This window comes from Quercus suber, unplaced genomic scaffold, assembly GCF_002906115.3.
Source record: "Quercus suber isolate HL8 unplaced genomic scaffold, Cork oak 2.0 scaffold_543, whole genome shotgun sequence".
NCBI lineage: Eukaryota > Viridiplantae > Streptophyta > Magnoliopsida > Fagales > Fagaceae > Quercus > Quercus suber.
Genome location: NW_027069991.1, coordinates 47,349 through 70,773, shown reverse-complemented (window position 1 = coordinate 70,773; position 23,425 = coordinate 47,349). Strand labels below are relative to the sequence as shown.

Genomic DNA, 23,425 nt, shown 5'->3' with positions numbered 1-23,425 from the left:
GTCATCACCATTTTTTCAGGTAAATATACCCCTCAATACAAATGGCTTGAAGAGGAACTACCAAAAGTTAACCGGACTGAGACACCTTGGTTGATTATTCTAATGAATTCCCCTTGGTATAACAGCTGCAACTATTATTTTCTGGAGGGTGAATCCATGAGAGTAATGTATGAGGCGTGGTTTGTGAAGTAAAAAGTAGATGTGGTGTTTGCTGGTCATGTTCATGCTTATGAACAAACTGTAAGTTCTTGATCCTTCCTATTTATTAGTTTCTGAAATGTGATTTTTTTTTTTTATTGTGGTATAATCTGTGTAACACTGGTAGTTGTCTCTAATCACTTTTTGAACCTATCCTGCATTAATTGATTAGTATCATGCTCTGTATGATGAAAGCTTGCTTATTATGTTGACTCGTGATTGAGTTTTTTTTTTTTTTTTTTTTTTTTTTTTTAATCTTATTTGATGCATTGTGTAATCATCATGATTAATTTGATTCGCTTTTGGTTTATTTATTTATTTATTATTTAATTGTTTTAAATATTTTTATTGAAGCTTACTATATGAGTTGTATATTATGGCCCTTTTAAAGCTATTTGTTGTTGGTGTTGTATTTCTTGGTAACAGAAAGATGATGCTGCTCAGCTGCATCAGTTCATATTACATAACAGAGAGAAGATGCTGCTCAGGACCTTGCATGGACTACTAGTGCCATGTGAGTTCTGTTCCTCACGATATAAATATGTCAATGTGATAAAAACTATGCTTTTGCTCTATTATTCTTGTGTTGCACCTATTTTTGTCATCAATGTACCTCCTAACAATCTCCTTCCTTAAATTCTTGTGCAGGTTTTGAAAGCAATAGACAGATTTAATGATTTGATGGTGTCAGTTTATGTTACAGCTGGTCATATCCTCTCTACTTGTGGATGCTTTATAGATGGCATAAATTTTGTGTTTATATCATGAGAGAAAGTTAAATTTAAAATTTTTCTTTAAATCTGATACTGGCATTATGCATTGGTGAGATGGTCACCATTGTTTGGATCCTGTAAACTTTTATGTCTAAAAGTTAGTTATTTAAAATCTAAACAACGACATGGCCCTAGTGGAATAGTTGTATCACACGTATGAGAAGCACATTAGATGGGATGGTAATAGTGCCTAATGTCTTCAAGGCTGTTGTCACTGTGGTATTCTTTTAGCATGCTTCAAAACTGTGACAGTTAAATGTCTTTTTATTTATTCTTGCAGTTTTTTGTTGGTATACCAAGTCTCTGTGCCAAAAGTATGGTTCAGTGGGGGTGGGTGGTGTTCCAAGTCTATTAATGGGCCGTATGGGGTTTGGTTATGGAAGTATATTCAGAGAGGATGGACAAAGTTTTCTTGCTTTATTAAATTTGAGGTAGCTGATGGTACTAGAATAAAATTTTGGTTGGATGTTTGGTGTGGCAGCTGTTTCTTTACCGGTTGTAAAGTTAAAAAAAAAAAAAAATATATATATATATATATATAAAAATATATAGAAATGGGGTTGAACAAAACCATTTGGATTGGATGGGATTAGTTTTTTCTTGTTGAATAGTAGATGGGTTTGAAGAAAACAGTGATTACAAGAAAAATGACAAAATAATCTTAACAAAATAGTTAAGTTATTTTTTGGAATTTACATCCAAAATGGCTATTTTTAAAATAGTTTATTCAAATGCTTAATGTGGCTTTAAAAATAAAAAATGCATATTTTTACATTTTTACCAAACACATGTATGTGGTTTTTAAAATGGTGTTTTCAAAATGCATGGTTTAAAAATGCTCGTTTTTAAAACGTACCTTTCGAAACAGCTTATCCAAACAATCTCGTAGTTAGAGTATAACTGTGTTGAAATTGAGTCATTGTAATTGTAATTTTGATTAGTAGAGTTTGAGCTAAGTGGATGTATTAAGACCTAAATTATATTAACTTTACTGTAGATCATCTATTAGTTGATATATTTGGTATTTTATTGTTTTCATGTTACTAATTAATCAATTAATATATTTTTAAATGTTTAGAGAGGAACCAAAAAAAAAAAAAAAAAGTTTTACGCTACAAACTCTTGCAAATGCATCATAAGTCAAAAAATCTATATATTATTAAAAGCTGAAGCGTAGCATTTAATGTTGCTACGCTCACATTGAGCCACGTCAATAGCCATGTCATTCTCATATGTCAACAGCCATGTCATTCCCATCCTATTTTCTGTATTTTTAATTCAATTTTAAAATAATTTTACCAATTTTAAAATGCTGATAAAACTAAAATTATTTTTAGCCCTATCTCTAATTTAAACTAAAGTCCACTTCTTATACATTTAAATCCACTATAAAGCCCAAGCCCACACCCAAAGCCTTTTCAATTAATTACAACTTATGATATTCCCTTCTGTTACACGGCTCAAATTCCAGATATGAGGATCGATCATCTATTTGGAGTCTGGACTACTAAGATTCATAGGCCAATATTCAATTTTGCACAAAATATAATAGATCCTCATAATATAAATATTCAATGGATTTAAAAACCTATCATATGAGTGAAAATAAAGTGAAAGTTATATCATAATTATTTGATAGTAAGAGTATGGCTTTTTTCTGGTATTTATATAATATTTATTTTCCTTCAATGTAACTTAATAATTAGCATTTTGATGTACTAATTAGCAAATTGGAAGATATCTACTAGAAAAGAGTGGGTACAGAAAAATTATATATAGATGACATATTTATCCACGAAATTAATTAAATAAATTCGATTTTTTTTTTTTGGAAAAGAATTGAATTAGCTTCTTTAATTTATAGATTGTAACCATAAGTTGTTAAAATTTGGATCATAATAATTTGTATATGATATAACTTGAACTCAATTCTATATATATTTTGATTTTTTTTTTTTAATGATTTAGGCATATGTTTATAGGGTCCTCTCTTTTGTTAGTTATTTTCATTCATCGAAATTTAAGGTTGATACATTTATTTATTGAGTTTTTTATTTTATTTTATTTTGATAAATTCAATGGTTTATAACAAGGGAAAATTTGAACTTTTAATGTCTCCATTAAAAATACCAAGACGTAGTGGTAGCAAAGCCAGGATTTTTTGTTTGAGAGGGCCAAATCAAGGAAGTCAATTCTGTACCAGAGATATACTGGTTTGGCCAGCGGTACGATATATTTCGGGTACTAGTTAATACCGGTGTACCGTTTTGAGATTACCGCTAAATATATATATTCTCTTAAAATTTTTTATATATTCTCTTTAAAATATAAAATAATTTAAAGTCTAACCAATAATAATAATTCCTTTAAATATTAATAATTATGGTTGTAGTATAACTTTTTATTTTAAGAAGAGTTGTAGTTTAATAATAGTACTAATTACATGTGCTTACTAAATGCAGTAATGAAAAAACAAAAGAAATAAAAATTAATGTGCAAAAGTTAAAACTAATACACGTGGGTGCTTGGAGATAAGTTTGACAATTTTAAAAAATTTTGACTCATTTAATGACTTCAGTATATTCACATGGGAGTGGGACTCTAGCGTACAAAACAAGATATAACAATAGGTGTTCAAAACTAGAAAAACCAAAGAATAGAGAAGCGGAAAAGTCGAAGAAAAACAGAGAACGGAGAAGTGAAGAGGCGAGGAAGAAGAAGCTGAAGCAAGTGGGGAGACTGCGATTGACAAAATGGAAGTGGCTAGAGACATGGGAGTGACCGCCGACCGATGAAGTGGTGGTGAGTGGCTGTGACGACAAAAACTGATGATTTTTGGGTTTTTTTGTTTTGTTTTGTTTTGTTTTGTTTTTTTGTTTTTTTGTTTTTTTTTTTTTTTTGTACCGGCTCGGTTTAGATTTACTGGCTGAAACATCCAATTTTCGCTAGTAAGGTTGAAATAGTCCGGTATGGGCCGGTACTTAGAGCGGTACAAATCAAGGGGGGTTTTTGGTACCGGTCAGTTCATCAGTACGAAAAAAAACCTGCCGTACCGACCGGTATGGTACGATATTAACCTCCTTGGGCCAAATTGTGGTACTCAAATATTGGACAAGAGTCAAGATAAATCATCACACACATGCTTAATTTATACCCATCTATTAAAATTATTTATATATGCGTGTATTTATAATTTATGTACACAGAAAATTACAACCATCCAAATAGTAAAATGTTTCAATACATTATGGTCATGGTACATATGGTAATGCTTTTTACTAATTGATGATTCAACGCCTTTCATTGATGTATGTTTGTCATAAAAAAAAATGCCTTTCGTCAATCATTCCAATATATATATATATATATATTTCTTTAGTAACAATTGCTATTAACATAACGAAATTTAATGAAAATTTGATATTTGTAGTTTTGCACTAAAAACAACGAAAAATACACATTGGGATGATAATACGACCAAAATGGACCAAGAGGACCGATTACAACCAAAATGGACGAGTACGACCAAAATGGACCGCATAAGATTGAATAGGACAGAATAGACTGATTAAGACCAAAGTGGACCAAATATGACCGAAATGGACAGAATAGGACGGAATAGGAGAGAAATAGATCGAGTAAGACCGAGTGCACTGAGTAGGACTGAATAGACCGAGTATGACCAAAATGGACGAAATAGACCGACTAGGACCAAAGTATACTATATAGAACCAAACTGGACCAAGTATGACCAAATGGACTGAATGGACCGAAAAAGACTGAGATGGACGGAATGGACTAAGTAGACTAAAATGGACTGAGTAGGACCGAAAGGACCCGAATGGGAACAAATTGGATTGAATAGGACAGAATGGACTGTATAGGACTAAAATGGACGGAAGTGCATTGAATAAGACCAAAGTAGACATAATGGACCAAATAAGACTGAATTGCGGCAAAGTGGACCGAAGAGAACAAAAGTGTATTGAATAGGTCCGAATAAGACCAAAGTGGACAGAATGGACTGAATAGGACCGAAATAGATTGAATTGGACCGAAAATGGCCAAAGTGGACAGAATGGACTGATTAGAACTAAAATGGACTGAGTAAGACCAAAGTAGACAGAATGGACTGAATAGAACAGAAATAGACTGAATAGACCGAAGTAGACTGAATAGAACTGAAGTGGACCGAATATTACCAAAGTGGACCGATATGACCGAATATAACCAAAGTGGATCAAATGGACCAAGGTGGACCGAATAGGACTGATTAGGACCTAAATTTTTTATTTATTTTTAAATTTATAAATATTAATCTTTTGGACACCCAAATTACTTTTTATAAGTATTTCCGTAGAAATTTAAAAAATATTATCAAAGGGTTTGAATTTTATAGCATTTTTTTTTATACCTATGATACTCCTATTATTTGTGTGTATGTGTGTGCGTGTGTGTGCGTGACTCCAGTGCAATATAATAAATTGTAAAAAGTTAATCTATAGCTTACTTATATAATATTTTGAAACTAAACGTTTGAAAAAAATAACCACTTAACTTTGTCAATAGTCTTCTATGTAAAATTTTAGTTCTATAGTAAATTTGTTAGGAAAAAAAAGATTTCTATCAACATAATTTTGTGAATTTCACAACCTTCATATGATGAAATATTTTGTCAACACTTCTGAAATGCTTGAATCTGCAAAGATGCACTTAGAAATTAGAGAGAGAGAGAAAAAAGCTAGTAATAATCAATTATAATTGCATAAACCAATAACAACAACTTTAATAAATTTTATTGGAAATATTCACCAATAAATCATAAAGAAGTACCATTAGGAGATTTTGGGTGATATTCATCACAACCTAAAAAAATTATATATTTTTAATCATTTTCTAAAAAAATTCTATGTTATACATTAAAAACCATTTGTTATTTGTCTATATCTATAGGGAAAAAAAAAACATTATATTACATTGCTCATCACCATTTTCAATATTTTTGTTGCTAAAATAAGCAAGTATACCAATATTTAGAGAAATATATGGTGTAATCAAACAAATGAGGACTATTTAATTGCAATTTTAAAAGTTTATAATCACATGCAAACACATGAAAATAAATGGTAAAAAGAATCAAAATGATTTCTAATGATGAAAAATATAGAAACCAATAGTTTTTTTTTTATTTTTTATTTTTTTAATATAAAATCATATGAGGATTTTTTTTTTTAATTCATTAATATGTAGCAATTTCGAGCATAAAATTTAACTTGAAAATGAATAGCAATATTGTGAGGTCAAAGCCATTAACAATAACATAACAAATAAAATTATCTATTGCATGATATCTAAAATTGAACATTGGGAAATTGCAAATTAATTCAATATCTTATTCTATCAAAAGCAAGCACACATTATTTATTCATAAAGGTTATCTATTTCTAAAGGAATTTGGACCATTATTATTAAACTATATATATATATATATATATTATAATATACACATAGAAATGTATATGTAGGAAATATAGTTAGACAAATAGTATGATAAAATCCAGGATATATATGGCCTGCTTGGTATAGTACCCTTACGTATTAATTGTCAAAAAAAAAAAAAAATGATAATGTGAGGATCATCTATCTGGAGTCTGGACTATTAAGATTCATAGGCCGATATTCAATTTTTTCACACAATAATAGGTCATCATAATATAAATATTCAACGGATTAAAAAACATATCATATGAGAGAAAACAAAGTGAAAGTTATAGCATAATTTTTTCATAGTAAGAGTTTGACTTTTTCTGGTTTTTATATATATTTATTTTCCTTCAATGTAACTTAATAATAAGCATTTTGATATACTAATTAGCAAATTGGAAGATGTCTACTAGAAAAGAGTGGTGAGATTTGTACACTTTAAATCATAGTTACATTTTTCACACAATTAATAAAATAAATTTGACTTACTTTTTTTTTTATATAGAAGAATTGAACTAGCTTCTTTAATTCATAGATGGTAATCATAAGTTGTTAGAATTTGGATCATAATAATTTGCATATGATATAGACTGAACTCAATTTTATATAATTTTCTTCTCAAAAAAAATATATGTATATATATATATATATATTTTTAAATATTTTTGACAAGTTAGGCATGTGTTTATAGGGTCCTCTTTTTTGCCAATTATTTTCGTTCATCTCAATTTAAGGTTGATGTATTTATTAATGAGTTTTTTTTTTTTTTGGATAAACTCAATAGTTTATAACAAGCAATGGAGGATTTGAATTTTAGATATCCCAGTTGAAAACACCTAAAAGTAACAATTGCTATTAACATAACCAAGTTTTAAAAAAATTTATATTTGCACTATAAACTATGAAAAATATACATTGTGATGATAATACATAGAACACTTATATTTTTGGCAAGAAAATCCTACATTCTTATCTATGAGAAAAGTGTGTATGACACAGTCACTTCAAGCAATCTATTTATTTGCGACTCCATTTCGTTTTACTTATTGCCCAACTTATTTTGTGCATTTGGTTTGGTACAACTCTTTAAAAATTTATTGTATTTTTATTCTGTTTCTATTTTAAACAGAATAAATCCTACACCATTCTCAAAAAAAAAAAGAAAAAAAGAAAAAAGAAAAAGAATAAATCCTACACTCTCTTTCAATATAATAAATCCTGTACTAAACGTACACAAAATTAAACTCATCCTTAAAAATAGATGGGTAAGATCCATGTTAGTTTTTGCTAGATAAGCATCTATATTGATGAGTAGGAAACATCTAAGTTGGCCCAGTCCATCTCCAAGAATAAAGATAAAGATCCAAGCAAAAGTAATGGCAATGGGCTACAAAGCCACATTATCCGCTTCTTTTGCGTCCATTAGATAGGACATGCACATTCAACAATACTACAATATACTAAAGGAAAATCCAATGTGTTATTTATTTATTTTTGCTGGATTAAAAAAGGAGGTTTTGGTAAGGATTCATGGAACTCACCTCACGTGACCCAACACGTTATAACATTGCGTATGTTCCTCCAATATAAAGTCACAAGTTGTAGAAAAAACAAGTTCTAAAACTGTCATGTCGTTTAGTAGTGAGAGATTTTTCTTTAGACTAGGATGACATGTTGCTGAGAGAGCCTTAACTTTTGTGGAAAAAACAACACGTGTTACCCAAGAATACTTTAAAAGTTTCTAATGGATATGGAAAATATGGTAAGATCCTACTGTAAAAATTAAAGGCATGATAGTAGAACACAAATAATCAATAAATATATAAGGTTTAGGGACATACCTCAAAAAATTATGAGTAAACCAAATAGATTACCAATAGCAACAAACAAGCTTGGAGAATCCTCACAAATCCGAGTTCCTTGGTAGCCTGTATTCTTAAGGCGAAATATTTCCCCTTTTGTGATATTTTCCATGCAAACCTAGGCGACAACCCATCTTACACCTGGCGGAGTATCTTTAACAGCCTAGAGGTTTTGCGTAATGGTACAAGATGGAGAGTGGAAAATGGACGTCTAATCCACATTTGGGAGGACAAATGGCTCCCAAACCCTCAACTTACAAAGTCATCTCCCCTCCTCGCCCTTTTGAGGACTACCCAATGGTCTCATCTCTTATTGATCGGGTGACTAGATGGTGGAAAATAGAGACTATCCGTGCTTTCTTCTTCCTTTTTGAGACTGACATGATTTTAAAAATTCCCCTAAGTTACAATCTGCCTGAAGACAAACTCATTTGGATGGGAATAAGAGGGGTGAGTTCACAATAAAGATTGCCTATTTTGTCGCAAACAAACTCCTTGACACAAGGGATGAAGGGGAATGTTCTTCTGAAGATCCAAATGCTCAGATTTGGAGGAAAATCTGGTCTCTAAAACTCCGAAAAAAATCAAGATTTTCTCTTGGCGTGCTTGTGTGAATGGCCTTCCTGTGCTCATAAATATGGGTGCTAAAGGTATTCAAACTTCCTGTGTTTGTCCAATCTGTGATGAGGAGCCCGAAAGCCTTATTCATGCTTTAATCTCTTGTGATTTTGCTCTCTCGATGTGGTCCCTTTGGCAAGATTGTCCCATTGATTTGCTGCTAAATGCAAAATATTTCAATGATTTAGTGCTCCAACTTTGCTCTACCCTGGCTGTAATGTACCTGGAACTTTTCTTTGCAATTTCTTGGTCTATCTAGTACAATAGAAACAAGCTCATCCATGATGAGAATAGTTTGTCACCTTTGCAAGTTTTGGAGATGGCTAAGAACATGGTGGAGGATTTCAGGGAGGCCTCCTCGTTGGACTTTCCCTCACTTCCGTCTTCTCAAAGTGGCTGGACTGCTCCTCCGCCGGGCTATTTCAAGATCAATGTGGATGGTGCCTATTCCATTGATGGCAGCGGTGTTTCTGGTGTAGGAGTAATCATCCGGGACGAGTTGGGTGAAGTTGTTGCTGCTCTTTGGAAAGCTCTGCCCATGCACTACCCAGCCGAGTGGATGGAATTTTTTGCTTTGGAACATGGTGTACTCTTGGCTCAGGAATTGAATATGTCAAAGGTGATTTTCGAATCTGATGCCTCTTCAGTCATTTTAGCAATTACTCAAGCCTACAATGGTGGCATTATGGGACATCTGGTGCAAAGCATTCAGTCCATGAAGTCTATTTTCTCTTGCTGTTCGTTCTACCATGTGAAAAGGGATTACAACAGGGCTGCTCATGAGCTAGCCCAATTTGCTAAGTGTAATCAAGCTTCCAATCTCTAGAAGGGTGTTATTCCGCCCTGCTTAGTTCATTTATTTCAATCTGGCCTAAGTTGATTATGTTAGCTTTTGGCCTCTGTTGTACTCCTTTTCTTGTGTTAATGAAATACAAGTTCTCTTCAAAAAAAAAAAAAATGCAACAAACATGTATGTGCACACTTGGCACACAACCTAAGCAGGATACTCCTCTCTATGCTCCTCCTTCCATGACAGCTTTCAATGGGGCAAGCCACCATAATCTCTAGAAGAATGAGATGTATGGTTTTACTTTCATTTAACATTAAGAGTGGAGAGAGGCCTAGCCTTATGTACACTAAATATTCACCCATTATTTTTGATGTTTTTGATTGATATTAATATTTTTTGAAGTGGTCTATTTTCCTTTAACTATTATTATTAAGCTTTATATTTTCCTTTTTTTTTGTACAACTAAATTTTTTTTCAAATTTCTCATTCTTCGAATTGGACCAAAGTTGATTGAATTAGACCAAAGTGGATAGAAATGGACTGAAATGCTATGCTAATGTTGCTCAACATGAGTGTAGCAACAATATATATATATATATATATTGCTATTCAAATTTTAGATATTATATCCTTCAAAAAAAAATTTAAAATATTTTATATAGATATAATCATCACAATACAATCCCTGTTTGTCCTTCGTTTTTGTTTTCCTTTCTACACTTCTTGGGCCGGCATTCTCTCTATTCTATTCGAGCCTCAATTCCTTTTAGGAATGAGTTAGGGGATTTGGATTACAACATTCTCTAGTTGGACAAACTTGTACCAAAGAGGAGAATTCAAGTTAGTTCAACTTGTAAAGTTTTTTGATGGTTGAATGAGAGATCTAGAGTTATCACAAAAATTGATTGGTGTCTTAGTCTGATGATAAAGAGTTATCATCATGAGTGGACGTCATAGATTGAAACTCTCTAAAAAAAAAAAACTTGTACCCAAGAGAGGGTAGAAATATAAAACAAGAGTTAGAACAATTCATGGACTAGGTTTGCGGTACCATCAATCCACCTCAATTTATCATGACATATGAAGGTAAAAGGAGCCATTAGTTTTTAGCTTCTCTTCTTAAAAATGTATGACTTTGTACCTACACGTAGTAGTAAAAAAATAGAAGCAGTAAGAGCATTGATTTCCCCAACCAATTTGCTATATCTTTTACACAAATACTGCACTTCAAGTCTTCACTCTTCAACGGCCCCCAGTGAGATTAATTTTCGTGCAATATCTAATATACCAGTTTTTAGTTGTGAAAAATCATATTAGCTACCACCAATATATCTAACATTTTGTTGAATATTTCGATTGCATTGGAGAAGCTTGCTTGTGACATCCAATCCGACCTAATTTTATCATGCACTAGTCATGCTTTCATTGCTTCTTCCAACACCGCCATAGCTCAAAAATATCCTTGATCTCCAATAGATAAATTTCCCCCAAAAAAAAAACCAACAAGGTAACTATTACAAAGGCATTGAAACATAAGCATTGTGACTTGCTCGGAAGTGCACTAAACAATTGGTCATAAAAAGGCAAAGTAAACCATTGTGTCAATCAAAGAATTGCAATTTTGTGCAATTATTTTTATTATGGAATGAATCAATCATTTACTACTTTGATATCATATTAAACAAAATGGCAGCATCATCTAATCTAGAATTTTGTGCAATTATTTTCATTATGGAATGAATCAATCTTATTAAACAAATGGAAGCATCATCTAATCTAGAATTTTCTTTTCAAAAAATCTATTCTAGAATTTCAAGATCCAAATAATAATTCTTGTACTATGAAATTAAAAAAAAAAAAAAATTAAGTGTTTGATGCATTAATTAAAAAAAAAAAGTATTTTAAAGAATTTTTTTATTAAGAAGAGCTAGTTTCTAAAACCTAAACCCTAAACCTCCTCAAAAAGAAGAAAAAAAAGAGCTAGTTTTGGAACCATCATTAAGAAATTATAATAACTTATTCATTTCTACCGTTAAATGTGAAGGACACCTATGGTTTAAAACCAAATTAACCAATGGTTTTATACTATTACATCTTGTATCTTGAAAAATGAGTCCATTATAGGGATTCTAACGGTATGATACTTAAGAGATGGATAAGATAGATTCAAGCAGGGAAGACCTTAGAAAAATGCCAGCATACTAGGTTGTCATGCATCAAAAAATGTCAATGATAAATTCTCATATGAAACGCTAAGAATTCTATAAATTCAACTTTTAATTCTTGTGGATAGGGTTAATTGCTTCCCCAAATAAAACATAGAGCCAAAAGAAACCAAGGACTAGCATTGAAGAGTTTTAGCAATCGAATGTACTAAATAAACAAATGCAACATTGCATTGTACATATTCATAATAGGCCAAAAAAGACACGATGGGTATATAAATTGTTGTAAGATTTTTGTCTTTCTAAGTCCCATCACTATCCTTTTGAAATTATATTTTTATCCTCAAAGACAAGTGAGGGTGAATAATGCCAGCCATTTTAAGTTCACATATGAAAAAAAATCTACATTACGTGAACTCAGGTGCAAACTTCTTCACCAAAAAGAAAGCTACATTATGTGAAAAAGGCTATTATTTATAATCCCATCAGCAAATTTTTTTTTTTTTTTTAAGTCATGGGCCTCACTCAAAGCCCATGAACAGAAGTTTTTGGACTAGGCTTTTGCAAGCCCTTCCTGAATCAACTCTAATAAGTGGGCCTTGCAAATTGGAACAACCTAGTGAACACGGTTTGCTATCGGTGCAGTTGGGGAAATATGTATATTTTTTTTGGTTCGCATCGTTGTATTCCACTACTACGTGTTATTATACTAATTAAGAGTTCACTGTCATCGAAGCACTCAAAGAGTCAAACAGCATATTCCCATCCCTTATCACAGATCACAGATCCTTCCTTCTGCTCTCAGTTCTCTGTTCTCACAAAGACAGCTTTAGCATTCATTCAATTCTCTCTACTTCAAGAAATGGCGGAAGGAGTTCTGTTCGACATTGCTAAGGAAATCATTGGGAAGGCGGGCAACCTAGCACTCAAAGAGGTTGCGCTCATTTGGGGTGTCAATGACGAGATCAACAAACTCAAGGAGAGAGTTTCCATAATCAGTGCTGTGATTTTGGATGCAGAGGCGAAGCAACACGACAGTGCAGAGATCAAACTGTGGCTGCAAAGGCTGAAGGATGCCATGTGTGATGCAGATGACTTGCTGGATGAAATCTCCACTGCGGCCTTGCGACGGGAAGTGATGACCCGTGACAAGAAGGCCAAAAAGGTACGCATCTTCTTTTCCAAATCTAACCAGCTTGCATATGGTGTTAGAATGGGTCATAAGGTTAAGGAGATGAGGGAGAGGCTAGTTGCTATAGCTGCGGAAAGGCAGTTTCACTTGGATGAACGTCGTGAGGAGATACAAGTCAGGAATGAGGCAAGACGGCAGACTTATTCTGTTGTACGTGCTGAAGGTGTTATTGGGAGGGAGGATGATAAGAAGGCCATTATTGAATCTCTGTTGAATCCCAATGTTAAGGAGAATGTTTCTGTCCTTCCGATAGTTGGTATCGGAGGACTAGGAAAGACTACAGTTGCTCAACTTGTCTTCAATGATGAGGAAATCAAGAACCATTTTGAGCTAAAATTGTGGGTGTGTGTCTCTGACGATTTTGATGTGAAGATAATTGTTGAGAAAATCTTGGAGTGTATAAAAAATGAGAAACCAAAAGACCTTGAAACGAACACATTAGTCAATAATCTTCAAAAAGAAATTAATGGAAAAAGATACTTGCTTGTGTTAGATGATGTGTGGAATGATAATCGCGATAAATGGCTTAGCTTGAAAGATATTTTGACGGGTGGCGCAAGAGGCAGTGGAATTTTATTGACTACACGCGTTAAAATAGCGGCCGAGATTGCACAAACTATGGAAGCGCACTTGTTAAAGGGTTTAGATGAAACACAGTCTTGGTCTCTATTTAAGAAGGTGGCATTTGTAGAGGGTGAAGAGCAAAAGAGTGCAAGTTTTGAAAATATTGGGAAGGAGATTTTGAAGAAGTGTGGAGGGGTTCCACTTGCTATAAGAACAATAGGAGGTTTGTTGTATTAAAAAAAAACCGAAAAAGAGTGGCTATCGTTCAAAAACAATGAACTTTTGAATATATCTGAGAAAGGCAGTGATATTTTACTAACATTAAAGTTGAGTTACGATCATCTTCCATCACATTTGAAGCAATGCTTTGCTTTTTGTAGTATATTTCCAAAGGATTATAAGATTGAAAAGGTGAGTTTGATTTATATGTGGATGGCACAAGGATTCATCAAATTGTATAACGAAAAGAAATGTCCAGAAGATGTTGGTGATGAGTATTTTATGGATTTGCTTTGGAGATCGTTCTTTCAAGAAGTTGAAGAAGATGAACTTGGCAATATTTCAAAATTCAAAATACATGATCTCATGCATGATTTAGCAATAAAAGTAATGGGATCAGAGAGCACTACCATTTATTCAAAAGAGACAGACATTGACGAGAAAATTCATCATGTGTCATTTGGGCATATATTATCCTCATCATCGGAGATTCCAATCTCATTATATAGGGCAAGAAGGATAAAGACATTTCTTTTGCCATGTCAACCATGGTATTGTACTTCAAATTTGGATAGTTCAACTTATAGTGCAATTGTGGCAAGTTTAAAGTTCATACGCTTGTTGGATTTGCATAGCATGGGAATTAAAACAATTCCAAGTTCTATCAAAAAATTGAAGCATCTAAGATATCTTGATCTTTCTACTAATGACATTGAGACGCTTCCGAATTCTATTGTCAAGTTGTACAATTTGCAAACACTTAAACTCTCTTGGTGTTCTAAACTTAAAGAATTGCCAAAAGATATTTACAAATTAGTCAACCTCAAGTTTCTTGAGATTGATGAGTGCCACAGGTTGACTCATATGCCAAATGGACTGGGCCAATTGACTAATCTACAAACATTGTCAAGATTTGTGATGAGTAAGGGTAAGATTGATTCAGTGCCTAGGAGTTACGGTGAATTGAAGGAACTTAACAGGCTAAATGAATTAAGAGGAAATCTGTCAATCGAAAATCTCAAACAAGTAAAAGATGCCCCTTTAGAGTATAAGGATGCAAATTTGAAAGAGAAACAATGGCTTGATAGGTTGGACTTGAAGTGGGTAGAAGAAGACATTAATGAGATGGGTGCTACTTATGATGACATGTCATTGGAAGCCTTGCAACCACATATAAATCTCAAAGCACTGACTTTAAACAGATATGGGGGAGTGATATTTCCACGTTGGCTGGCGTTGCTCACAAATCTTGTCCAATTTGAATTATATTTGTGCAATAAATGTCAATATCTTCCACCGTTGGACCAATTGCCTTCTCTCAAAATTATCTATCTGAACCGATTGGATTGTTTAGACCACATATCAGATTCAGAGAGAGATTACAGTGATTCTTTATTCTACCCATCTTTGGAGTCACTCGGTATTTGGTTTTGCCCTAATTTAAAGGGATGGTGGCGAGGAAGGAGGGATTCTCTTCCTTCATTTCCTCGTCTTTCTGATTTAGATATTGAGTATTGCCCTCAGCTGACTTCCTTTCCTTTCTTTCCATATCTCGAAAGTTTGAGGCTAGCAAGGTGTAGCTTGAAGCAGTCACTGGAGAGGATGATGATAAACAACAAGACTTGTTCAGGGAATCTACCATCAATTGCTTCTTCTTCTTCTTCTTCTACAATTGTTGCCCCTCTCTCCAAATTAAGTTACATGAGAATAGAAGAAGCTTTGCCAGAGGAGTGCCTACCAAATCTCATTTCTCTCCGTACTCTATATCTAATCAACTGTCCTCTTCCTCAAGGCATTCGATATCTTACGGCACTTCAACATCTGTTAGTTGGGAACTCTAAGGTGGTTGATTTATTCAATGATTGGGATGAGATGGAATGGCAAGGACTTACGACCCTTCTCTCTTTGGAATTCTTTGCCCTTCCGAAGTTGGTCTCTCTCCCGATGGGGCTTCAATATGTCAGCTCTCTACAAAAACTCAATATTTCGATCTGTGATAGTTTGATAGCTATACCGGAGTGGATCTGCAAACTTATATCTCTTCAATCACTTGAAATTAGGGAATGCCCTAATTTGGAATCATTGCCAGAAGGAATCGGTGCCCTTACCTCTTTGCAAACACTAGAAATTTTTGATTTTCCTAAATTGGAATCATTGCCAGAAGGAATCGGTGCCCTTACCTCTTTGCAAACACTAAAAATTCTGCATTGCCCTAAATTGGAATCATTGCCAGAAGTAATCGGTGCCCTTACCTCTTTGCAAACACTAAATATTCAGACTTGCCCTAAATTGGAATCATTGCCAGAAGGAATCGGTGCCCTTACCTCTTTGCAAACACTACATATTTATAATTGTCCCATCTTACTGAAAAGATGCATCGGGGAAGATTGGCATAAAATTTCTCACATTCCCAATTTGCAAGGAGATCTGTCTCGGCAAGAAAGAAGAGCCAGGTATGTAGAAGTCACCATTTTACTCCCTACCTTCGCTTAAACGAAATCCAAAAGCATAATTCTTCTTCTCCATTGTTCTCTCTCAACGTCTGTATTTCTTGGTGATTTAATTTCAGATGAAGAAGAACCAAATGAAGAAGCAAAGAAACCTGCTTGTCAGAATTGGGACTTAATCAAAGCTTTTGGGTGCTGCAATTATTCAACAACTCAACAACTCACTCACTGGTACTATCTCCTTTCTTTTCTTTTCCTTTTCCCCCTTTTTCTGCTCATAATATTCTCATTTTTTAAATTATGTTTTGGAAAAAAAACTAATGTTAACTTTCTTTTATTACCCATTGTGCAAACAGAGTCAATATTACTAGTAGAATTAAACTGGGCAACTGTTCCATAGGATTCAGCTCATTGTACAGGTATTCAATTACTTTTTAAATATATAAGCTTCCAATTTTCTGTTATGTCTACAAATAATGCCATTTATCACAATTTGTTATCTAAGTTAAATCACTATGGGATCATGCTTTGTAGCAAAATATAATTTTCAAGCATCATGGTTTTATTTTGAAATGTAGCTTGATAAGTTGATATTTAGAAGGAAAATGTTACTATATGTTACCGAAACATCAAACTATCTAAGTTTTCTCAGTTTGTTGATTTTAATATTGTTGGCTGATTTGAGCTGAAAAAAACATGAATTCTACCATTGACCTGTTTTATAAATTATAACACCAAATATACTTTATAGAGATCAAGCACCAATTCATTATTTTTATTTTCATTACAGACTAAATACTGCAGTCAAGACAAATTATTTATTATTTATTTTTATTTTTTAAAAGCTAGTTCTTCTACTGATAGTAACAATAGAAATTGATGCATCATTTTAATGCGAGTACTGCAGGATTTTATCATGTACATTTATATAGCCTGCTTTCAACAACAATATGTGGCTTTCTCAAGTGATTCATCAATGGAGGTAACTCGTATACAATATCCTAACCTCCCTCTCAAGAGTCCTTTGTCCTTATTTCTTTTGTTTCATCTTTCGCATCTTCTTCCGCATCTTTGCATCTTCAGATACTAACATCAATTCTTGTTTTATTGTATTTCACATGCATCAGCACAAGACAAGAAGTGGAGAGTAAATATAGGGCCCCATGTATAAGTGATATAGCGCTTTTAATCTCAAAGTACATTGAGATACAGGGATGTTTGCTTTCATATAGTCTGCATATAGCCTCAAGACTCCTGTGAAAGGTAAGCCTACTTATCTAAAATTGTAATGGTTTAATTACTGCTTTTGTATATTTTAGTATTTTATATTTGCAACTTTTACTTCTCCTGTCTAATTCTGTTTCTAGGTATAATTTCTTTATGTCCTTTTTTTTTCCCCCCTCTAAATATCCAATGATACTTCCCCTAGTAATGTGGGAGCTGTTTCACCAGTTTGTATAGCAAACAAGATGTGTTTGCATCATAGTGCTTTTTTTGAGACATTTTAGCTTTATCTATTGAATGGGAAAGGAAATAGGTCATGAGTGCATTAAGCTGCTCACATCCCAAAGATTGAAATTTATTTTGGAAGGATTTAGCTCTAGTGTGTATACAGGTTTCTCATATCCCTCCAAATTTCTCAAGTACTTTTTTTTTTTTTATATAAGTACAAAAAGACAAGGTCCAAATATACAGTTAGTATACTACAGAACCAAATTTCTCAGATACTAATCTCGTTCACTCTTTAATTTACCCTTTGGTTTCAGGTTGATGGGTTTATCATTTATTGGGCTCTATATGCAAAAACCTGAGGAGATTGAATACTAAAGTAGGCAAGAATTTAAAAGTGCATGTTTTTTTTCCAAACTAGACTATGCGAAGTTTACACAGAAACAAGGAGAAAATAATGGTAACTATCTCATTCCTTACCACATTATATCTTTCCTCATAGGTTTGGCTTCAATTTTTGAGTTAAAATTTTTTTTTTTCCTGGCAACATGATAGGCAACATCATCAACTAAGCGTTATTCCCAAGTTTTGAGGTTAGCTATGGATCCTCATTTCCTCTCAAAACTTTTTCCTTTTTTGAAATATGGTGGAAAACTTATTCACTCACTTATTCACCTTTTTATTTCGCAAACTTTGGTCTGATAGGTTACCATGGATGAAAGCTATAGCTTGGTGTTACCACTCAAAGTATTACCTGCTTTTAAGGATAGCTTAATTTCATGGTGAATGATTTTTGGACTTCTCAACCAGTAAAAGTATGTGAACAAGGGTTGCTTGGAGAGTTCCGTTACTTAATAAAGAAGGCATTTATTTCATCTTTGGATTAATTTCTTAAGGTTGCTTAGCATACCATGGAGTTATATTAGAGATATGGCACCTGTGAAATATCGCATGAATCTAACACCTTGTTGGAATTTTTTGTTTAGTGCTCTGTCAGATAGGTTTAGGCTTGCTGGGGTATTTGTATTGCAGCTGTAAAGAGTCATTCTTTTGTTTTCCTGAGTTGTAATTGTCTTAGTGCTCTGTCTGCTGCTTCAGACTTGCTGTTGTATTTGAGTTGCTGGCTTTTGGCTTGGTTTCAATGAAATTTCTGCCTGATTACCCAAAAATAAAATAAAATAAAATCTAGCACCTTCTATTCTCAAGAACAGTAGTTCATAACCTTTCTAATGGCTTTTAAATTGAATACTAGACAACAATAGCTATCAGACAGAAGAGAATAAATGATTTTATTTCCAGTGATTTGAGTTTCAAAGTAAAATTATAAGGTCTTTACACAAATTGGTCCCTTTTTCTTCATTTTCATTAAAATTTCCAATTATGTTATATAAGTAAATTCTTTTCAGGGCAGAAGTTGGCTTTCAAGGTGAAGGAAAGACTGTTCACGTAAACGACTAAGATCGATTCTTTTAAACATGAACTTCCTCTCTTTTTGGTCGCGGGATGTTGGAATGGATACCAAGGCTTATTTGACCGAACTCACTGGTATTTTTCTCATTTCCTTTTTTTACCCTTTATCTGCTCTTAGGATCTTAAATATTTAATTTATGACTTTTGCATTTTAATAAAGAACATGTGACTTTTCCTTCAACATTTTCTTCATTCTAATAAATTGCATCTCTGTATCTCAAATTGTGTGATGACATGATGTATTTGATGTGCTTCAAATATTGTTTAAACCGAGTAAAATTTGGCTCAAGATGATGTAGAGGTAATATTGCAGGGAGAATTAAATTTTGCAACCATGCTGCTGGAATTAGCTCATTGTACAGCAATTTTGCTGTTTCAAATCCTTTTTATATGTAAGCACCCAACTTGCTGTTATATCTTCAAATCACAATCATAATAATAATAATGACTAGCAATTTTCTCTTGTAGCTTGGTCTTATTTGAAAACACAGCCCAATTTTTTAAAATCATTTGATAAATTCAAACAAATTGGAAAATATTCCTATATGTTATCAAAACAGCAAACTACTATATTTTTTTCACTATCAATTTTTGTATTATAGGTTGCTTGGGAAAGAAAAAGATTAAAAAAAAAAAAAAAATCTCTGGCATTTGTTTCATAACACTAATTATCATATATTATAAAACTAGAGATCCAAAAATCTTTTAATTATTGGTGTTGCTATGACAGACTAAATAATATAGTTAGTTAGCACTATTGTTTTGTAAAGCAATCCTTCCTATAGAGATATTAGCAACAGAACTTGATGCATCAGGAGATATTAGCAATAGAACTTGATGCATCATTTTAATGTGTGCAATTTCAAGCTTTTATCATGTACATTCATGTTGGCAGTTTCTCACAACAATCCATAGCTTCCTTTAGTGAACCATCCAAAGAGGCAACTCATACGATATCCTAATTTATCTCTCTAGAGTCTTTTTTGTCATTTCCCCCTTGTTTCTTCTTTCACCTCTATAAGACCTGATTTACTTGTAGATTGTTTTTCATTCCACATGACTTCTTGTTGTCAGTTTATGTACTAATATCTATTCTTGATTTGTTCCATTTCACGTGCTAATATGATGAGAAGTGTAGAGTAAATGATAACCCATGTTTAAGGTGATGTAGTGCTTTCTAATTCCATACTTACATTGAGATACATGATAATTACTTTGACAAAGTACGTAAATAAACTCATGACTCCTGTGAGAGGTGAGCCTATGTATCTGAATTAGTAATGGCTGAACAGTTGCGTTTGTATTCTAGTACATTAAGTTTGTAAATTTTTGCTTGTCATGCTTGTATCTGTTTCTAAGTATTATTATGCATGCATCAGAATTGTTATTTGAAGATATTGAAGATATTTCCCCATGGTCTCGGCACTTATTGGTGAAGACACAAGGCGTTGGAAGGTTGATGTTGTTAGAAGAACCTTTCATTTAATGAGGGTGAAAGCTCAAGAGATGATCCTCGCTCCTCTCTCTGGAAAAGGATGTGGCATCTCAACATCCCAGCAAAGATCAGAATCTTCGCCTGGTGTGCCTGCATGAATGCCCTCCCCACTTTGCATTTCCTAAGAACCAGAGTAGTAAAAGCACAGATGGTATTTGCCCTGTGTGTGACTTGTGTTCTGAAAGTACTCTGCATGCCCTCATACACTGTGACACTCCCAAAGAGGTGTGGAGCAATTGGCTAAACTGTCCAGTGGATTAGGAGACAAATTCTGGGGATTTTACTGATCTAGCACTTCAGTTCATCACCAATGGCACCACTCAAGACTTGGAAACTTTTTTTGTCACAGCCTGGCCTATTTGGTACGACCGGAATCAAATGACATGAGTCAACCTCATCACTTCCCATCCAATTAGGGGAAACTGCTGGAGAACTGTCAAGGACTACAAAGGTGCCTTATCATTATCAACTACATTTGAGCTGAAATCCAACCCAGCTGTGTGCTGGACTGCCCCCCCTCCTGGCACTCACAAATATGGTAGAAAAAGTATTACTTTCTACCTTCTCTTTTTAATTTATCTTTCTTTTCTTCATTGTTTTGGCAATAATCATGGATTGGTAGAAAATTTCTTCAACATCTTACTGAAAAGATGCAAGAAGCAAATCGGGGAAGATTGGCATAAAATTTCTCACATTCCCAATTTGAAAGGACATCTGTCTGAGCAAGAAGAAGAGCCAGGTATATAAAAGTCTACCATTTTACTCCCAACCTTGGATTATTAAAAAAAAAAAAAAAAAAAAAATCCAAAAGTTCTTCTTCTCCATTGTTCTCTCTCAACGTCTGTATTTCTTGGTGATTAAATTTCAGATGAAGAATAACCAAATGAAACCTTTGGGTGCTGCAATTGGGACTTGATTAAAGCTTTTGGGTGCTGCAATTGTTCAACAACTCAACAACTCACTCACTGGTAATATCAACTTTCTTTTCTTTTCCTTTTCCCCCCTTTATCTGCTCAATTTTCCTTCATCCAGTTTCTTACGTTCAAATAAATTCCATCTTTGTATTTTCAACTGGGTTGATGAAGAGGTGATGTATTTGATGGACTTTGTTTCTCGTTGTTTAAACAGATTCAAAATTGGCAAAAGCTAATATTAGTAGGAGAATTGAATAAAGGCAAAGTTGCATTCGGCACTGGAATCTGGTAACCAAGCCATTGGAATCAGCTCACTGTACAGGTATTCTGTTCTTTAATTCCTTTTTATATATAACCTTCCAATTTTCTGTTATGTCTACAGATAATACCATGTATCACAATTTGTTATCTAAGTTAAATCACTATGACATCATGCTTTATAATAAAATATTATTTTTAAGCATCATGGTTTTATTTTTGCAGAGTATCTTGATATTTAGAAGGAAAATGTTACCAAAACAACGAACTAACTAAAAGTTTTCTCACTTTGTTGATTTTAATATTGTTGGTTGGTTTGAGCTAAAAGAAAAGAATTCTACTGCTGATATGATTTATAACATCAAATATCAAGCACCTATTAATTATTGTTATTGTCATTACAAACTAATTATTGTAGTCGAGACATCCTTTTTTTTTAAGCTATTTTTTTCTACTAATAGTAAGAGCAGAACCTGATGCATCATTTTAATGCAGGTGTTTCAGGCTTTTATCATGTACATTTGTATGGCCAGCTTTTTACAACTAAGTGGCTTTCTCATCTGAATTATCTTTGGAGGTAGCTTATACAATATCCTAACCTCCCTCTCCAGTGTTCTTTGTCCTTTTTTTCTTTCGTTTCTTCTTTCACATCTTCAAGATCTGAATTATCAATTCTTGTTTTATTGTATTTCATATACACTGGTACAGGACTAGAAGTAAAGAGTAAATATATAGGACCCTTTGTATAAATGATGTAGTGCTAAGTACATTGAGATACAGGGATGATTGCTTTCATAAAGTGTGCAAATAGCCTCAAGACTCCTATGAAAGGTGAGCAAACGTATCTAAAATCATAATGGCTATAACTTTTAACCACTGCTTTTGTATATTTTAGGACCTTAGATTTGCAACTTTTACTTCTCCTGTTTGATATTTTTTACATTTTTTTTTTCCTTCTAAATATCCAAAGATATTTCCCTGGTAATGCGGGAGCTATTTCACCAGTTTGTATAGCAAAAGAGATATGCATGCATCATAGTGCTTGTTTGAAGAAATTCTGCTTTATCGGTTGAATGGGAAAGGGAGAGGAAGAGGAGGATTTTAATTCTTGTGAACCAAAATAATAAGAAACATATGATTGGAAACTTGTTTGTATATCTTTTCTCACATATTTGAAAAATGCAGGAGGATATAGGTCAAGAGTGCACTATGATGCTCACATCCCATCCTAGAGATTGGAATTTCTTTTGGAAGGATATAACTCCAGTGTTTCTACAGGTTTCTCAATAAAGATGTAAGTATTAATTAAACTAAAAAACAAGGTCTGAATATATAGCTAGTTACTACAGAACCAAATTTATCAAATACTAATCTAGTTCTCTCTTAATTTTATCCTTTGGTTTCAGGTTGACGAGTTTATCATTTATTGGATTCTATATGCAAAATCCTGGGGAGAATTGAATTCTAAAGCAGGCAAGAGTTAAGAGTGAATGTTTGTTTGTTTGTTTGTTTTTTTTTTTTTTTTTT

General features: G+C 33.3%; 2 protein-coding genes and 1 long non-coding RNA gene across 3 annotated transcripts in view; 2 read left to right on the top strand and 1 right to left on the bottom strand.

Moving 5' to 3' along the window:
- The window catches only part of LOC112035927 (putative disease resistance protein RGA1), a 46,293-nt gene that overhangs the window by 11,056 nt on the left and 11,812 nt on the right, over positions 1–23,425 (top strand). Inside the window, exons 11-12 of the mRNA XM_065764183.1 lie at positions 20–240; positions 625–712. The gene's annotated coding sequence lies outside the window, so the exon portion shown is untranslated. The remainder of the gene's footprint in view (positions 1–19; positions 241–624; positions 713–23,425) is intronic.
- Positions 1–23,425, bottom strand: part of LOC112006258 (uncharacterized) — a 57,106-nt gene that overhangs the window by 28,775 nt on the left and 4,906 nt on the right. The gene's annotated exons all lie outside the window — the stretch shown is intronic.
- Positions 12,613–23,419, top strand: LOC112006263 (disease resistance protein RGA2). The gene is given in 16 exon segments (XM_065764170.1): positions 12,613–16,318; positions 16,435–16,543; positions 16,669–16,731; positions 17,220–17,294; positions 17,440–17,575; positions 18,079–18,221; positions 18,317–18,354; positions 18,467–18,576; positions 19,168–19,306; positions 20,611–21,465; positions 21,595–21,694; positions 21,855–21,962; positions 22,394–22,475; positions 22,607–22,729; positions 23,084–23,192; positions 23,305–23,419. Coding segments are annotated over 2 exon segments (3,570 nt in total). The 5' UTR covers positions 12,613–12,752; the 3' UTR covers positions 16,439–16,543; positions 16,669–16,731; positions 17,220–17,294; positions 17,440–17,575; positions 18,079–18,221; positions 18,317–18,354; positions 18,467–18,576; positions 19,168–19,306; positions 20,611–21,465; positions 21,595–21,694; positions 21,855–21,962; positions 22,394–22,475; positions 22,607–22,729; positions 23,084–23,192; positions 23,305–23,419.